The sequence below is a fragment of the Physeter macrocephalus genome, chromosome 12 (assembly GCF_002837175.3).
Source record: "Physeter macrocephalus isolate SW-GA chromosome 12, ASM283717v5, whole genome shotgun sequence".
NCBI classification, from domain to species: Eukaryota; Metazoa; Chordata; class Mammalia; order Artiodactyla; family Physeteridae; genus Physeter; species Physeter macrocephalus.
The window spans coordinates 23,318,879-23,337,506 of NC_041225.1; the positions used below are offsets into that span (position 1 = coordinate 23,318,879).

The window sequence follows — 18,628 nt, forward strand, 5'->3', positions numbered from 1 at the left end:
AGTATTCCAACCCCCGTACATACAAATCTCGCAAAGGCAAAGGAACACAGTCCTGACACACAAAACAACACGGGCAAGTTAAAACCACGATGCTTCGTGAAAGGAGCCCGATGCAGTGTGTACCGCAGGCTTCCGTTCGCGTGGATTCTAGAGAAGTCAGATCCACGTGTTTTTGTGGTGGAAAGCAGGGCAGTGGTGGCCAGAGGGCAGGGGAGGGGGAGGCTGGGGGCGGTACAGGGACCACACTGGGGCGAGGGGAACATTCTTTACCGTGACCGTGTGCTGCCTACACAGCTGTGTGCTTTCGTCAGAACTCCTTGAACGGCACACTCGGACCGTGTGCTCTTGCTTCTACTTCACTTGCACCCCTGTGCAGTCATGAGAGAAGGTAGGTGTTATTAGCCTCCGTTTTTAGGCTTGGGATAGCTGGGGGAAGTTATATGTAAGTAACTCAGCAGGTATTTGTCTTTGTCTGACTTAGTTCACTTAGGATGATCATCTCTAGGTCCACGCGTGTTGCTGCAGCAGATACAAACTATTGTATATAAAATAGATAAACAACAAGGACCCACTGTAGAGCACAGGGAACTCTACTCAAAATCCTACAATCAACCATAATGAAAAAGAATATGAAAAAGAATATAAATATATGTATGTGTGTATAACTGAATCACTTTGCTGTACACCAGAAACTAACACCACGTGGTAAATCAACTGTACTTCAATACAAAAATTAAAATTAAAATGAAGGTAGTTCAGAGGTTGCATGATAGGGAGCGGGGCTCCGATAAATTCTTTACTTCACTGACTGGTGCCCTGGGGCTACCAGATGGAGGGAGGGTCACTGCGCTCACCCACCGTGGTCTGGGATGGGGGTGGGTGTCGTCGTGGGGCCACGCCTTGCGACCGCTGTCACCCCTGCCTGGGGCAGAGCTCCCCTGCTCCCAGGACCTTTCAAGTAGAGACAAGACTAGTGGGAAAGGACCACTGGGGCCCCGCTCTGCGACAAAATCCTCCCCCCGAGTCCTGGAGCCGCCCCAGCGCCCAGGGCCACCCCGCCCCTTTCCTGCACCCGCAGTCAGTCCTCCACGGATGAGGTCCTGAGGAGGCTGTAAACAGTGACTCAGGGGTACACATCCCGAGCTGGAGGGTCTGACTGATGCAACACGAAAAATGACTTAAAACCGCCTCCCTCCCCGCGTAACACGTGCACACACGCACGCGGGACAAAAAATAGAGCAAAGACTAAACGTCGCAAAGGAAATGCCTGAAGGGTTTGAAACTAGCACGCTAAGATGATCTAAATAAGCATTATACCCATCAAAGATAAAAGGAAATTTCCTGCATAAATACCCCAGGTGAGACAAGATTCTCGAGCAGACTCTTAAGATGAAGAGACAGGTTTTGGCAGAAAAGGATGACCTCATCTCTGAACCACGAGCTTGAAATAATGAACTGTATGTGAAGGTGTTCATAAACCATCCATCGCTTATATAAAGCTGTATCATTCTTGTTTCTAATGATAGTAATGTGGACTGTTGGGGGCCCTTCAAATGCCAGTTCTGAGACAGCTTTCAAACAGCTGCGAAATCTAACTACCGTCTGTTGCTCCTGGCACTTTGATGTGTATGTCCTGCCTCCCCCACTAGCTGGACAGCACCCTGAGGACCAGAATCGGACCTCACACTTCCCCACGACGGCGCCCGGCGCGGCCAGTCTCGTCTCCGGGCCACCTGAGGATGCCGGCAGACCAGAGGGATGGAAGAGCACCGGGCTGAGTCGGCAGACTGCTGACTGGCTGGCAAGTCACAGCCTCTGACGCCCCAGCTTCCCGATCTGTAAAATGGGGGGCCGCTCCTGCCCGCCCTGCAGGACCTGGGGAGGACCTGGAAATCTGAAAGCACCGTTTAGCTGTAGGCTTTGCTTCCCTGGGCCACCCTTCGTACCTAACAGGTGCCTGCGTCCTTGGAGTGGACGGAACGCGTGCCCGTGATGGTACCGTTGCAGCTGTCCACCTCCGTGAAGGGAGGCTATCTCACCGTTATTACCCCCTCAAACATGTCTGTCTCTGAGTGGAGAGTCTTGGAAGTACCCTGCCTTGGCAGAGGGTGCGAACCTCGGATGCTCGTGTCGGGGCTGGAGGAAGCTAGTCTGAGTCACGCTTTCACTCCGCGCCTACCGCGGTCTTAAGGTTCTGCACTCAGCAATTCACAACACCCATGTGTAATGAAGCGGAACGACAGCAGGAACAAAAGGCAGTTGCAACGGCCCCAGCAATCTGGGGGAGCTCCGTGGGCCGAGTGGGTGCTGATGCTGTAATCGGGCCGCCGCGAAGAGACCCCAGGCGGGCTCCGTCACCGATGACCCGTGACTGCAGGAGCGAGGCCGCGCCAAGGCCCCACCCCACCTCTCTGGGATTCAAGGGGTCTGTCAGAGTTGAAAGGACTACTCGGAGTCATTCATTAAGGAAGAATCACGGTGGGGCCGGTGGGCCTGTCGGTACTGTGGCCTCATCCGGTTCCTGGCCGCCCAGCGTGGAGCCGGGACCTGGCTCTGACAGCAGGCCTCCGGCCTTGGCCTTGGCGCCCAAGGCTGGGACCCCTCACGCCCGGAGCAACACGGCCCCAACTCTTACACCATATCCTTGGCGTCAACACGGCCCCAACTCTTACACCGTCCTCGGCGTCCAGGTGGTGGAGCCGCTGCTCTGGGCTGTAGGCTGAGGATCTGCGTGCTCCCTGCCCCACGGGGCAAAGGAGCTCAGGCAAAGTTCACAGGGGCTTGTTCTACTGCGGGCAGCCATGCTACCTTCAACCGCGGCAGTCTACTCTGAGTCTCTGGGGTCTCCTCAGCTTTCAGGATGGTTTTGGTTAGGATGCTGGAAATTTGAAGGTATGGAGAGACTGGAAACTGGCCCCGTTTAACGTGCGAGTCTGTTTTAGTAGCAGCATCTCCTTTCACCAGAGGCCCCTTAGGGATCCGAAGACCACGGCTGCAAGACGTTGGCTGTCTCTATACCCGGGCTGGGGATCCACACTCACCCGCACTAAGGACGGCGCCTGCCTGCAGCAGCCCATCGCAAGGGCCACGTCTGCCTTCAGGGTCACGCCGCTAAGACCTCGTTTGCCTGTGGCTCCCCGGCCCCTCGCAGAGCCCCGCTCGCCGAGCCTTCCCTGAGTAGAGCTGCGCGTGATAAGGACTTGGTGCCTCATTATTCTTTAGGCGGAACGGAAACTCTCCCGCTTTCCCTGCCTTTGGCTTCACTTAGTTATTTGAAATGGCAAAAGTTATTAACCTTCTAACGTGGGAATTTGCTTAATAAACAGGAAAGGGGTTTTGAGGACCCACTGCTGAGCATGAAGATTAACCCTGCAGTTGCCAGTCCTGCAATGTCAGCAGTTTCCACGCTGGCCTTCGGGGAGGGTCTCTACCTAGGGGTCCTTCCTTATTTACTATTCTTGGGCTGCTATGAGTTTTCGTTAGCTATAACGTGGACTTTTCTAATATCAAACTTAAAGACGTATGAAGTGATCTCATTTATACAAGATCTGTGTGACTACAGATTCACTTTTAGATGGCAACATTTATTCATTCACGCAGTATTTATCGGGTGTCAGGTTTATGGGCTTGTAAAAAAGGGAACAAACAATTTGAGGAGCTCAAAGAAAAATACGGTAGAATGGGGAAACCTTCATGGGGAACATAGGCTTGGAGGAATTCAGAGGAAAATATGCTCCTGGCCCAAAGGGGGAAGCAAGGAAGACTTCCTGGAGGAGGCAGCATCTAAGCCTGACCTTGAAAGGTGGCTGAGTGCAGTGGATTAAAGACAGCCACACGGCCTTTGACGTCCGCCCCACTCAGAAATGGGACCTCTGGCCCTCCCCCTGAAGGCCCCCTGGATGGTGGGCTCTGTGACTGCTTCCATCAAGCGAATATGGTGGCATTAACTCAGGTCAGCTTCCAGGCCAAGACCTTAAGGTGCTGGCAGCTTCCTCTTCTTGTCTTTTGGAGCAGCTGATCTTGGGATACTCTCTCTGGGAGCCCTGAGCCTCCCTGCAGGACCTACCCGGGGCCCCTCCTGCCAGACAGGCCACATGTAGGCGTGTCAGTGGACAACCTCGGCGGAGTGGCAGCTGAGGGCAGCAGGTGAGTGTTGGCGGAGAGCCGGGGAGCACCTTGCGCACTGCTTTTGCATCAGCGCCCCCCCAAAAACGCAGCGCCCCGAGCTTCACTCAGGGTCAGGTGGGTCACAGTTGCAGGCAGTGCGGCCCAGAAACCTGCCCGAACAAGCGCCTTGGGATTTTTAGACCGAGTCTGAGAAACGGTGGAAGAGGAATAAGGACGCGACCAGCATTAGTAGAGGGAGAAAGGGGATGGCGAATTTAAGTAACTAGGAAGAAGAGGACTTCTCACAGTGCCCCCTTTTCTAAGTAAATACAGGTGAACAAGGAGAGAAATGGCAAGGAAGCTGGACGTCGGAACTGGCACAGCATCTCCAGCCGGGCACCTGAGCTTGGCAGCCCCCAGGAAGGCAGGGGGTTGGTCCTGCTACTGACCCAGGGCTGTTTTCCTGTGAATAAACATGGGGGGTTTCATCCCACCTCGAACCTCTCACTGAAGCGGCAGTAATGGCCCTGGGCCCCACCATAGTCACCTCCCCTCCCACGCCCTCCCTACAAGTGAGCCCTCCCATGTTTGTGCAGGAGAGAGAGAGACAGAGAGAAGCGCCAGTGAGTAGGACCCAAGCAGCCAGAGAGCTGGCATGGATGGAAACGGACAAAAGACTGGGGCAGGCGGACGCAATGCTCTGTGTGCCTTTATTCGCGGCAATAAGTATTACTAACACTGTGTAAGGCCCACGAACACGGGAGCCGAAGACAGTTCACTCTGGAAGACTGTCTGCAGGGATGTCCGCCGAGCGTTTGAGAAACAGATACTGATACTGGTTAAACTGGATCCAATTGATAGTCATGAATCTGACCCCTTTTTTTGACGCGCAGGCTCAGCGGCCACGGCTCACGGGCCCAGCCGCTCCGCGGCACGTGGGATCCTCCCGGACCGGGGCACGAACCCGCGTCCCCTGCATCGGCAGGCGGACTCTCAACCGCCGCGCCACCAGGGAAACCCCGATGAAGTGTTTTTAAAAGAGGATTGCCTCAAACTAAACTTATATGTGGGGTGAGGGGGGACTGGGAGGGACGCAGGGGCTCCCGGAGGGCTAGTAACCTGGCCTCTCCATCATTATGTTGTATGTTCGATCTCCGCACTTTTCTATATTATGTTACATTTCAATAGAAAGTTGACATGAAGGGACTGTCTCTATTAATGGCAGAGATGGAGAATTCAGCCATTATTGAGGGTGTGTAATGTTCCACTTACCCGGGAACTGTGAAATCTCCTGGAAACCATTCTCGTTTTGTAAACAGACAAGCGGACATCAAAGCCTTATGTGATTACCAGGTGGGTCCTTTACCTCCGATGGTCACCAGTTTTGTCTTCTTGGTTGGAAGTGTAAGCTTAGCTCAGGAAGAAGACTCAACATCAGTATCCACTTCTGGCAACTTCACCATTGCCCTGCTGGGGCCCAGGCTGCTTTTCCCCGGCCCCAAGGATGTCATTCGAGCAGTTCCGAGGGTGCTGGTGAATGACCTCACCTCCATCCCCTCCCTGTGGAGAGGAAGCAGGGCCTAGTCCTCAGGATGTGTTCTTCTCATCTTATTGACAATTCTTGTAAAATAATTTTCTGTGGGATCCTTGATTTGTCTAACCAATTCTACATTAAAACAGCAATTGAGGGTTGTTTATAAAATATAGGCTAATAAAAAATTAGGATTCAGTATTTACCTTCAAATCCTACAACTGCACGAGCTGATTAAAGCAGACTTTTTTTTCCCTCTTGGAATCTTGGAATTAACAAAAGATAAAATCGCCACGTGCATCTTAGCTGTCAGTAGGAGGGTGTGAAATGAAGGCCTGTTCCCACCAGAGGGAAAAAGAAAACTCAAGGAGATGGCTACTGTCCATACAGGCAACGCGACTGGGTTCTGATCAGACCCTGGTTAAGAGGAGAATTTCAGTGTTACAGGAGAAGCAAATGCTGTTGGAGGTTGGATTGAGCCGGGAGACCTCTACAAGATAAGGGAGGGATTACGGTTAATATCTTCCACGCCTGTTCTAAGCCAGTCCTTTGCTTGGGTCTTCCTCCTCAATAAACGTCTTGTCCTTGGCCAGAAGGACAGGCACTGCTTTGCTTTTTCTCATCCTGCCCCAGCTCCCCGGGGTTTATAAGCAGTTCTCTGCCAGCAGCATTGCAAGTGCGAGGTTATCTTCCGGGTTCTCTCCGGCGCCTCGGGAAGCCTGTGAGCCCAAAGCTTGGGGTTCTCTCAGAGCCCCTTCTCGCCTTCCCTTTGGTCCTTTGGCCTTTGCTGGCTCAACGTAAACGCGCTTCTTTCTGGCTGCGGGGCGCCAACCGCATCACGCGGAGAGCTGGGTCAGGGTGCAAAGGTTTAAAAGGGGAAGCGGCCGCGGTGTAGACAGGCCTAGGGAGGTCGGTTCTCAGCAGCCGCCCTGTCTGCGAGGAGTCCTCGTGGGTGAACGGGCCCGGGGCCGGGGAAGGCCCGCTCGGTTCTCGCCGGGCCTCACGGCGGTACCGCTTCAGTGTGCGTGGATCCGGGGCGCACGAGGGGGAAATACGTCCCGAGAATACCAAATGGGCTCCCCGGCTCCTGGTTACTAAAAGCCTCGTCTATAGTGAGATGTTTTCGTGGAACGCAGCTCTGAACCCAGAGTGTGGAGACGTTCAAAACTGCACGAAGCACAGAACTGCCAGAGGCACCTGTAATGCAGGACATTGCAAAGGCCTGCGCGGGAGGGAGCGCGCTGGGGAGGCCGGGGCGCCCGGCGCGGAGCGCAGCGGGGCAGGTAGGCGCGAGACCCGGCGGCCTGAGCGGGGATCCGGCACAGCATCCTCAGTCCTTCCCGGGCCGAGGCCTCCCCGCTCTGGATGCCGCGGCCCCTCCCGGGGCGGCTGGACCTCGCGCGGCCCCCGGCCCCGGACCCTCCGTGGGCTTGGAGGAGCCGCGGCCGGAGAGAGGGGCGCGGTGGCTTGGCACGGACGCTTGGCCCGGGACCTGAAGGCACAGCGCCCGCCCGGCGGGGCCCGTCCCGGCAGGGACCGCCCGCCGCGTACCCCTGTGCCCGGTCCCCCGCGCCTGACCCTCCCGCGCGGCGGCAGCCGAGGCGCCCGCATCTCCCTCCTGCGCACGCTGTGCAGCCATGGCCGCCTCCTCCGCGCGGCCCGCCGGCCTGCTCACGCCGGCGCTGGCGCTGCTCCTGCTGCTGTGCGTGGGCCCAGGTACGGGGGCGACGCCAGGGCGCCGGGAGAGGCGCGGTGAGGGCGTGGGGGCTATAGGCGCCCATCCTGAGCCCGGGCAAGGGCCAAGGTTTGACAGGGGCTCCTGGGTCCCGCCCGTGCGCGGTGGGAAGTGGCGTGCTTGGGTCAAGGGCAGGGGCTCGGATGTGCGCGGCAGGCTTGGAAAAGGAGGCGGAGAAGCCTGGGCTGAACGCGAAGGGCCGGGCGCAGCGGGCGCAGCGGGCGCAGCGGGCGGGTGGTGCGCCCTGGGCTGAGCGGAAACGAAGGGCCTTCCCCAGGGTGCCTACCAGGCGTTCCCTTCCCGGCGCTTTGGCTCTCGGTCAAGTTCCAGGTCTGCAGAGCTGCGAGCAGGCCTCGCCTTCCCAGCTGGGGAAACGTTCTCAAGCGAGAAAGGCTTAACTCTCTCGACTTCTCGGAGCCCTCCGTGAATGCGCTGAAAATCCCGGTTCCGTGCCCTACAGAATGCGCGCATTCACACGCACGCCGTAAAGGCGGCGGGTTCGGGGTGTGGACTTTCGAACCCTGGGGAGCCCACATCCCCACCGCAGAAGGGCGACCTGAAATCAGAGGTTTTGCCCTGACGGTGCAGCCTCCCCTCCTACCGTCCTGCCCGGCGCATGCCGGCAAGGGGCGCCGTTGAGCCTCGGGGCTCTGAGAGGCAGGGCTCATGACCCCAGGTCTCCGGCGAAGGCGGGAGGTGACTTGCCCAGCACCCTGAGGCTGGTGCATCTTCCACCGCAAAGCAGCCGCACGGTGGGCTGGAAAGGCAGGACGCCCTGGTGCTCAGCTTCGGCGCTTTGGATGTTCAGCGCAGGTAGGGAACGCCCAACACCGGGCAGGGGCCCTGGGAGCGGGGGTGGGGGGAGGGTGACGGCTGTTCTAATTTAGGACCACATGGGGGGCCAGTCCATCACTCCCCATCACGTGCTTTATCACCTCCCTCTTTGTTCCTCCCATTTTAAGAAGCACATCTGAATACAGCAAGTGGGCATCGGCTCTAAGCTAGTCCTTTTCAGAACTTGTATTTTATTTCGTTTACACCGAGAATGCAGTGATAGGAATCAGTTAAAATATTATCATCGGGCTTCCCTGGTGGCGCAGCGGTTGAGAGTCCGCCTGCCGACGCAGGGGACGCGGGTTCGTGCCCCGGTCCGGGAGGATCCCACGTGCCGCGGGGCGGCTGGGCCCGTGAGCCACGGCCGCTGCGCCTGCGCGTCCGGAGCCTGTGCTCCGCAACGGGAGAGGCCACAGCGGCGAGAGGCCCGCGTACCGCAAAAGGAAAAAAAAAAATTATCATCATTGAGCTGGAATGGGAAAGTTCTTAGGACACCAAATGAAAATCGTTTTGTAGAGTGTAGAAACATTTTTAGATCTGAATAAAAACAACAATAAATGGTACAAATAATGCCTGATTTTAAGACAGTCAGGGCAAGGTACAAAACGGGGCTGAGCTTTTAGAGCACTAAACCCCATTCCTTGGCTTGTGGTGGAGAAGCTCCACTTCTGCCTCCGTCTTCCCACGGCTGCCTTCCCTGTGGCCTCACCTCCTCTTATAAAGACACCACCGGTCCCTGGATTTAGAGCCCACCCTAAACCCGGCATCATATCACCTCGAGGTCCTTAACTCATTACGTCTGCAAAGATGCTGTTTCCAGATAAGTTCACATTCGGAAGTTCTGGGTGGGTATGAATTTGGGGGGACACTAGTTGATCGACTGTACCATGAAAAGTTAAGTCTGCAGGCAGGTGCATTTGACAGGTGGCTGCCCGAATATTATGACAGAAGGGCTCAAAGGACAACGTCACTTTTCCTAGAGAACAGCTCAGATGGTCTCAAGTAGCTCAAAGTGCCCTGCTCGGCCATGGTCCTTGTCACTAGTTTGAGCCACAGGCAGCCTGAATTGCTTTTTCTACACAACAGGAAATGCAACAAGCATTAAATAATGTAATACTACCAAGTTGCTAAAGCAACATAGGGGTATGAAGTGATTTTTTCCAATGTGGATTTTTGCATGTGAGAAATTTAAGGACGCAGTGCAACCCTGAAATGATTTCCATTTTCATCCCTTTAGGTGGCATAAGTGGAAACAAACTCAAGCTGACGCTTCAGAAAGGGGAGGGTAAATATAGCCCACACAGATAAGGGTTGCATTCTTAACCAGGTTGCAATGAAACAGCGATGTTGATGTGCTCACTTGAGGCTTGTGTTTGGAAAATCAGAAGTGTTTACTCCTTAGAAGGTTAGCAGATCTGAAGGGCTCGTCCTGTGAGGGTGTGGTGCAGTATTTCATCAGGTAAATATTATTGCCAGTTAATGCTTTTCTGACAGCTGTCAGTGTGGACTCAGAAATAAAAGGAACAGAGCTGTAGTGTTAATGAAGGCTGTTTATTTTAGAATCGTGATACCCCTTAGAGCACGTACCTGAATTGAGAGCACACACAGTTCTGGGGCAGCACAGAGCAGTATTGTGGGCGTCCTCCGTATCCCACTAGCTCTTGGGGGAGGGTTAAACAGAAAGACCGTTTTGTTACTGACACCTGTTGTGAAGAACAGGCCTCGGATAGATATGGTAAGGCAGCAAAATGTCGTAGAAACAGAACTGTCTGGGAGCCACACAGGTGAGTTCTGGGCCCACTGTAATCAGTTCGATCAGTGTGTGGGCTTGGGAAAGCCATTCTGCCGCAGAACTTTCGTCTTCACCTGGAAATTAGCAAGTTATCTATCTCTTAGAATGAAGGCTACATTTCTTTTTTTTTTCACATCTTTATTGGAATATAATTTCTTTACAATGGTGTGTTAGTTTCTGCTGTATAACAAAGTGTATCAGCTCTGCATATACATACATCCACATATCTCCTCCCAAGACTACATTTCTGAGGTGAACTTTAAACTACTTATTCTTTCCCCTGGATTAATGGGGGCTCCAGGAGGCTGAAGTCTGCTCCACAATGGGGGGCGCCAGCGTTTATGCACCTGCTTCCCAGGTGGCCCCGCAGGGACACCCCCCCACACACACACACACCTGTTGAGCACACACGGCCCCTCTCGGGGGAGGGGCTCCTGGGGGAGCTCCCAGCATCTTCCCCAGCTCTTCCAGCTGCTCCCAAGGCCCCGGTCCACCCCCGACCTCCCAGGCCCCTCAGATGGCCCCTCCCTGTGCTGGACAGCCATCTCCCGGGGACACCAGGGGTGACGGGGGCCCTGGCTGGGCCACCTGTCTAAGGGGGACTGGAGAGCAAACAGCCGAGATGATCATGACTCCTCCGTGTACATCCTCAGCATTTTTTTTTTTTTTTTTTTTTTTTTTTTTTTTTTTGCGGACGCCTGCCGACCCATTATTTGTACATCCAAATCGCTCAGCGGCCACGGCTCACGGGCCCAGCCGCTCCGCGGCACGTGGGATCTTCCCGGACCGGGGCGCGAACCCGCGTCCCCTGCATCGGCAGGCGGACGCGCCAGCACTGCGCCACCAGGGAAGCCCCATCCTCAGCTTTTATTCAGCTCAAGCAAGAAACACATATTGAGCACCTACTGTGTACAGAACTGTGTAACAGGCCCTGAGGGAAATGCACAGGTGAACGGGAGGTGAGGACACAAATGTGCTGATATATATCCACGTGACCAAGGGACACAAGGGCATTTGACTTCCTTTTCCTGCGCAGCCTCCATAACGGGAGGCGGGCCCATCAGTCCCGCGTTGCAGATGAGGGCACAGAGGCTCCGAGCCGGACAGCAGGGCCGGCCCAGCGGCACAGCACTTCCCCGAGCACATCTGCCGAAGCGGGGCCTTTTCTGCAGCTGAGCCCACGACGGAAAGGCGTCCGGGGAAGCCGTGGGAAAGCGAGGGTCACCCCCGTGCAGGGACAGTCGAAGCGTCCATGGTCACACTGCAGCCTGCCTTGAGGACTTGCTGTACCGCTGGGCTCGCTGGCCGGCCTGCTCAGCTCTTTCTCCCCTGGCCCCCTAAGCGATCCCAGCATGCTCGTGTCTGTGCGGACAAGGCACACGCACCCAGCGGCACTGGACACCGGATGGCTTCCCCACGGCAGAGCCCAGGGGGAGCGCCAGCCCCTGCCCAGGGCCGGGGGTCTGGGCCTGGTGAGGAGCTGCAGAGGAGGAGCTGAGATCGGTTCCCGCCCCGGGCCTGTTACATGGCTGTGCCTGGACCGGAGGGCTCGCTACCCCGGGGCCCGGACGGACGGCGGGAGCCCGCACGGTACCCGCGCCCTGCAGGAAGGATGTGCCACTTAAGGCCATCTCCTGCCAGGTGGGGACGGGGAGGGAGATGGAGAAGAGCAATTCACCCCAATGAGGAAAGAAATCATTCTCTGTACTTGGGGGTGGGGAACCCCTCGTTTCAGCCCCTGCTCCCCCTACGACCCCGGTGGCCGTCCAGGAGAGCAGAGCCAAGGAGTTCCTGAGCAGCACTTCCTGTACTGGGGCTTCGACGAGGCGGTGGGTGTTCTGGCTGGAGCCTGGCTTCCCGCCGGGCAGGATGGGGATGGGAGGGCTGCTTGGGGGAAACGGGCACAGAGAATGAAGTTCTGTTATTTGCCCTGAAGTCAGAGCCCCCATTCTGTGCCAAGAGCTGCCAGGCATTGGACCACATGACCGTCAGGCATAAGGGTATTAGCTGGAATCTTCCACCCCACTATGCCCAAATGGGAATCTCTGCCATCAGGTTTTGGAAGCAGGGTTCCAGAGAATTCCCCGCCCAAAGTGGCTGGGACTTAAATTCATCGAGAATCTGGTTTTCTTAGGGACTCTTTTAATGTATCTGGTCAGTTTTGCCTGGGTGTCCTTAAAAATAACTCACCACCTCCTGAAACATTTTCAACTTTGCCTCAAAAAAATGTCAGAAACAGTAAGATCGATCGATGCCAAAGACCCATGAGGATAATGGAAAGAGATGCAAAGCGACTTTTAAAGAGGGATGAGTCTTTGCAGATGTTTTTGGGAAAATTTGTCAATGCATTTGCAGGAAGTACGGTTCAGTTCATGTGTCCAGGTAGCACGGGTGGGCATATTCACCAAATTAAGGAAAAAGACTGCTTATCATCACCGACTCCCAGCCGGGGACCAGGTACAGTCAGCCAGCGGCGGAGTTAAGGCGTGAGGTTCTGCCGCCCCGGAGCGAGTCTGCAGGGTGATGGACAGGGCTGTGCTGAGTGAGTCCTGGTGTGGAGACCACAGCTCACCGCCCCAGCAAGGGAGTGGACGGAGGGTGGCATCTCCCGCGGGGGCAGCTGGAAGGGTTTTTCCAAACGGGCTCATGGCTCGTATTGTGAATGGAGGGTGTATACAAAATACTGCAAGAGGCGAACAAAATTAAACTCTTCAGAAATATCATTTTTAAAGGCTGCATAGCATGCAATCCTGTAGCTGTATAATTTCCTTCCCAGTCCTAACCATTGGATATACCAGTTGTTCCCTAACTATCTTTTTGCTACTCAAATATAATTTTCTTGCTGTGCAAATCACTAAGCACTTATAGCCAAACTGTGCCACACGGGTCTCATACTTATATGAATTACCTAACATTTACAACAACCCAAAAGGCAGGTACTGGTATTTGCATCTTCGTGTGTCGTTTTCTCCTTACTTAGTATCACTCTGTCCAGCGGAGTTACTGGGCCAAAAGGTAGAATCACACGTCAGGGTCCTTAAGTACCAGCAAATTGCATCTTCCCGTAAGTCGTGCGCGAGAGCCCCCACTATCCTCAGATCTTCGGCAGCATCTGGTATTGCCACCGAAAGAATTTTAAAACAAATAAACTTACTTCTTTGATAGATGAAAATGCCATATCATATTTTAGTAATTTGCATTTCCTTGATTATCTGTCTTTGCAGTTCAAGAAAACGGGTGTTAAGAGTTTGACGTGGGGAAATGGCTAAAATAATGACTGGTGACAAAACCAGAATAAAAATGGGGATCAAGTAAGAGTATAATAACTAAATATGATGCATAGAAGAGACTAGAAGGAAATGCATCCAAATGTCAGTAGTGGTTGCCTTTGGCAATGGAAATACCTCCCTTTTTCTTTGTCTCCCTCTCACATACACATTTGTTAAATGTGTCTGCATTATTTCTGTTTTCATAAAATATTTTTAAAATTATTTGGAAAAAAACTATCTTAAGCCAAAACCTCAAACAAGATTATAAAATGAGAAAAACCAAGGAACGAGACTACTTCACTATGGGAAAAACCGCAGTATTGTGAGACAAGCAAGCTGTTTCCTCTTCAAGGCAGGGACTGGGGGAGGGTCAGAGGAGGCTGGAACCCCAGGCCGAGTGAGTAGACGCGGATGAGGGTTGAAACGTGCCCACGTAGTAAGCGTTTGTGGCCTGAATCACTGCATCGAGGCCTGTCTGAGCAACACAACAGGTGTGAGAGTGTCACCACCAGACGTGTCCAAATTCCCTGCCCCGAGGCTGCAGTGTGGTTTCACGCACCACGTTTATGAAGCCCGCAGCCTGTGCAGCAGCTCAGGTGGGACGGGGGGGCGGGGGGGGGTCAGCGTCTGCCACATCAGATGCCCAGCGCCTGGGGACAGGCCCAGCTGTTACTGTATTGGGCAGATGTCCATTTTCTTTACTGAAAAAGAGAGAAATGTTGAAGTCTGGGGTATATTTGGAACTCACAGACAGACGTGTTCGAGGGAAGGGGTGTGTACTCCTTTGGGGGCAAAGGTTTTCAGCAGCGTTCTCCATCTGGTTAGTATTGACCTCTGGCCCAGGGATGCTGTAGCCAGAAGTTATTCTTTTTAAAAAAACGATTATTTATTGTTTTCTATTGACGTATAGCTGATTTACGATGTTGTGTTAGTTTCAGGTGTACAGCAAAGTGATTCAGTTATACATATATTCTTTTTCAGATTCTTTTCCATTATAAGTTGTTACAAGATATGGAATATAATTCCTCCCTGTGCTGTACCGTAGGTCCTTGTGGCAGGAGTTATTCTTAGGAGGGGGTGTTCATCGCTCCAGAAAAATCCCAGAGAAACAGCGTCAGTAAGATGTGCTCTGGGAAACGGTGTCCTTAAGTTCCTCCCCTCTCATCCTCTTTTCCTCCAGAAATTTGAGGATGACATCACCTACTGGCTAAACAGAGGTCGGAATGGGCACGACTACTACGATTCCCACCAGCGCCACGGCGATGAGGACGCTGCGATCGGTCCCCGGAGCCCCCATGGCTTCAGGCACGGAGCCAGCGTCAACTACCACGACTACTGACCGTCACTGAGGCGGGCTCGGGGCCGCGGGCTCCGCACGATGCCCGGGCTGTGTCTGCTGCGCCTGGTCTCGGCTCATCTTTCCTACCCGCTTTCTGTGGCCACAAAGGAAGAGTTAAAGCAAAGAACGTAAATGCCTTTCGAGATTTCATGCAAGTACCTAACAATGCACTTCATTTGAAAATAGAAATAAAAGCATTTTGTTAAAAAGTCTCAGAGTTCATTTGGATGAAACTTGAGCTGGCGAGAGTTTTCCTTCCCTGCATGTTTCTGAGGTTGAAGCAACTTCTCAGGGGCACCTCCCCTCTGCTATCTGAAGTGTTACCCCTCCAAGAATTGCCACCACCCCAGGCCTTGGGACCGAGCAGGGGTCTTCAGTGTATTAGAATTCAGTCCACACTAAATGCCAAATTAAAAATTTAAAAACAGCAAGAAAATTTAGCTGGAAATTATTTAAGGTCACAGAACGCAGTTTGGAGGATTAAGCGTCCACGTGGGTTTGCAAATTTGCTGTCCCACATCCCGAGCCAGAGGTGGACCTGTTTAATATTGTCAGGCAGGAAAAAAAGGGTAATAGAGAAAACACTGAAGTTTGGTTGATTTCAGAGCCTCACTTGTCTTAAAAAATTAAACCTTGTCTAATGGGTTCAAGAAAGATTTAAGAATATACATTGCATCATGTTTAAACAATCTGAGTGAATGAAAGAGAAAAGTGTCCTGGGGGTGGGTAGAGGAAGGGGAGGAAAGTGGGGAGGTGACACCTGCAGAGGGGAGGGGCCCTCAGAATGGCTCTTGAACTCGTGTGGGTCACAGACCCTCTGACATCCTGATGGAAGCTTTCTCAGAAAAATGATATGTGATTTTGCATATAGTCTCTGAAACACATCCTCATTCACAAGCTGCAGATGATAAACCCCTGGGTTTAGTGGGAAGTACCTACCAGCATCAGGAGAGCAGTGTTTGTGGACAACCCTCTGGAATCCTTACAACTTCTAAAACTTTGTGGTAAGATGTACACAACATAAAATCCATCATTTTAAGCATTTTTAGATGTATAGTTCAGTGGGTCTGTAAACATCTCTTCATGTGCCCACGTTCAATTCTTTTGGGAATATACCCAGAAGTGGAATTATTAGATCATATGGTAACTCTTTAATTTTTCGAGGAATCACCACACGTTTTCCACATCAGTTGTACTACTTTACATTTTAATATAACATAGAGTTGCAATAGGGAAGAACATTTTGTATTCTCTTACAAGTTAATCACTAAAGGGATGTTGCCTATAAGCTTAAATTCTACACAATGGCCCATCTCTCGGACCCTTGCCTTGGAGAGATTAAGGTAAATGAGGATTCAGCTAAAATACCTGTGTTTAGCTCCCGGGAAACCTCCTGAGCAGGCCCACCTGTGAATGACTGCAGGAGGGAGAAATTAACACCTCCCCTCCGGAGGCTGACGGGAACCAGGAAGTGCTTGGCTTTAGTCCCGCCCCTTTTAGTATAAAAGGAGCCTGAATTCTGACTCAGCAAGATAGTTCTTTGGGCCTCTAGTGCGCAGTCTTGCTCTGCTGGCTTCCCAGATAAAGTCACTCTTCTTTGGCCCAGCAACTCGCCTCTCAACTTATTAGCCTGTGGTGTGGCGAGCAGTACAGGCTTGGACTTGGTAACAAATTCTGATGAAGCCACCCAGGAGCCTTGGTGCTCGTGGCCTGCCAGCCCTGGCTGGGGAATTCTGGGGTGAGAGCCTAGCAGCTGCCGGGACCCCTCGTCCTGAGGATCTGCCCTTCAGAGTTCTCTGAAGCAGCCCCGGCCGCCCCAGCACTTGGCAGTGGAAGGAAGGAATCGACATTTGGGACCCGACGGGCTCCGGACGGTAAGGTAAGTGGCTCCGGTGTGTTCAGCCGGGAACTTTATTCCTCTCCGTTTGGGGCTTTTTCTCTGGAATAAGCCAGTTTGTTTCGCATTGGAGTGGGGTGTACCCTGTTGGAGAGAGGAAAGAGTTGTTGGACTTTTACTTTTGGATTTGTGAACTGGTTCGTTTGCTTCTCTGAAGGCTAGCACTTGTATGTGCTGTTTGTGTGTTATCTTGAATTTCTGTCTCCAAAAATGGGGAATGTTTACTACCAGCTAAAGGTTCTAAAGAATATTCCTCGCCCCCGTTCAGTAGGAAATAGCCAGGGCGGTCTTTGTCCCTTTTCCACAAGATTGTGGAATGGACGTTGACAGTGTGGGTAATTGCAATCGGGAAGAACCTCTGTATCCTGTTACCAGTTAATCACTAAAGCGATGCTGCCTGTAAGCTTAAATTCTCCATAACGGCCCATCTCTGGGACCCCTGCCTCCCAGGTAATGAGCATTCAGCTAAAATACCTGTGTTTAGCTCCCGGGAAACCTCCTGAGCAGGCCCAGCTGTGAATGACTGCAGGCGGGAGAAGTTAACACCTCCCCTCCGGAGGCTGACAGGAAACAGGAAGTGCTTGGCTTTAGTCCCGCCCCTTTTAGTATAAAAGGAGCCTGAATTCTGACTCAGCAAGACGGTTCTTTGGGGCACGAGCCCACCATGTTCTGGGTTTGGGGGCTCTCTGAAGGAAGTCGTTATTCTTTGCCCAACAACTCGTCTCTTGATTATTAGCCTGTCCTGTGGCGAGCGGTATGAGCTTGGGTAACGGAGTTACATTAAAACTTTTGTTTCTTTTGCTTAACTACTCTGGGGCTGGGGCAAACCCCAGTGCAATGTTGAGGGGGAGGCGGGGTGGGCGTGATGGAAAGGACGTCTTCACTCTATTCCTCATCTTAAATGTTGCCGTGCTTCTCCATAAAGCATGTTTGCTGGATGTTCTTGGTCGATGTCTTTTGTGAAGTTAAGGAAATTACTATTATTTTTAAAATATGCTAAGAAAAATTTTAAATGTCATATATGGATACTGAATTCTAGTTTCTTTATCTGTTGAGATAACATATCCTTTTAAATCTGGTAATTAACAACAATTCTAGTATACATTTTAATATTAATCTCATTCCTGGAATAAAAACTAACTTGATCATGATTTTTTTTTTCATTCTTGGATCTGGTTGGATAATATTTGTTCAGAATTTTTGCATCCGTGTCCATGAGGAAGATTGGGCTGTAGTTTTCTTTCCCGTTCCGTTTTGGTCGGTTTGGGTGTCCAGTTTATGCTGGCTTCTTAAAATGAATTGTTTACTATTTCTTCATGTAAGAATGGAATTATCTGTTTCCTGAATGTTTGGGAGCATTCTGATAAAGCCATTTGCATGTGGTGTTTTCTTCATGGTAAAATTTTTGACTATTGAATGCATTTCTTTTACAGGTAAAGGATTATTCTGGCTTTGTTTCTCTCCTTGAATCTATTTTGCTAAATTCTATCTTTCTCAGTAGTCATCAATTATATGAAAATTTGAAGTGTGTTGAGAGGTGGTCTTAGTATCTTCTTTTTTTCTCTGTAACATCTGTAGTTATGTTTTTCTTTCACTCCATTTCATTTGTGCCTTTAAAAAAATGAATCTCGTCTTTTCAAACATGTAGTTTTTGCCTTGTTGATGTGCTTCTCTATTTCATAAATTTCTGTTCTCTTAATTTCTTTCCTCTGCATCTGTGGGTCTTTGATTTATGTTGGATCTTAGCTCAATTTTGAGCCTTATTTTTTTCAAAGGCAAATTCTTACTATTCTAAGTTTTCTTTCAAGAATTGTATTCCATGAGTTTGATGTGAAAAGTTAGATGATGAATTTGTCTAATTTCAATGATAATTTCTCCTTTGACCCATGAGTCGATTACAAGTGTTATTAAATTTCCAAGTGAATGAATTTTTCTAATTATCTTATTGGCTTTCTTTCTAACTTAATTGCATTTTCAAGAATTGTATTCCATGAGTTTGATGTGAAAAGTTAGATGATGAATTTGTCTAATTTCAATGATAATTTCTCCTTTGACCCATGAGTCGATTACAAGTGTTATTAAATTTCCAAGTGAATGAATTTTTCTAATTATCTTATTGGCTTT

The 18,628-nt window shown here is 51.6% G+C and overlaps 1 protein-coding gene across 1 annotated transcript; it reads left to right on the forward strand.

The window, feature by feature from the left end:
- Positions 1-7,275: 7,275 nt before the first annotated feature.
- On the forward strand, positions 7,276-14,787 carry ECRG4 (ECRG4 augurin precursor). Its single transcript, XM_024116583.2, is given in 5 exon segments — positions 7,276-7,354; positions 9,445-9,492; positions 11,735-11,791; positions 11,794-11,828; positions 14,449-14,787. Coding segments are annotated over 5 exon segments (378 nt in total). The 3' UTR covers positions 14,608-14,787.
- Positions 14,788-18,628: the final 3,841 nt, after the last annotated feature.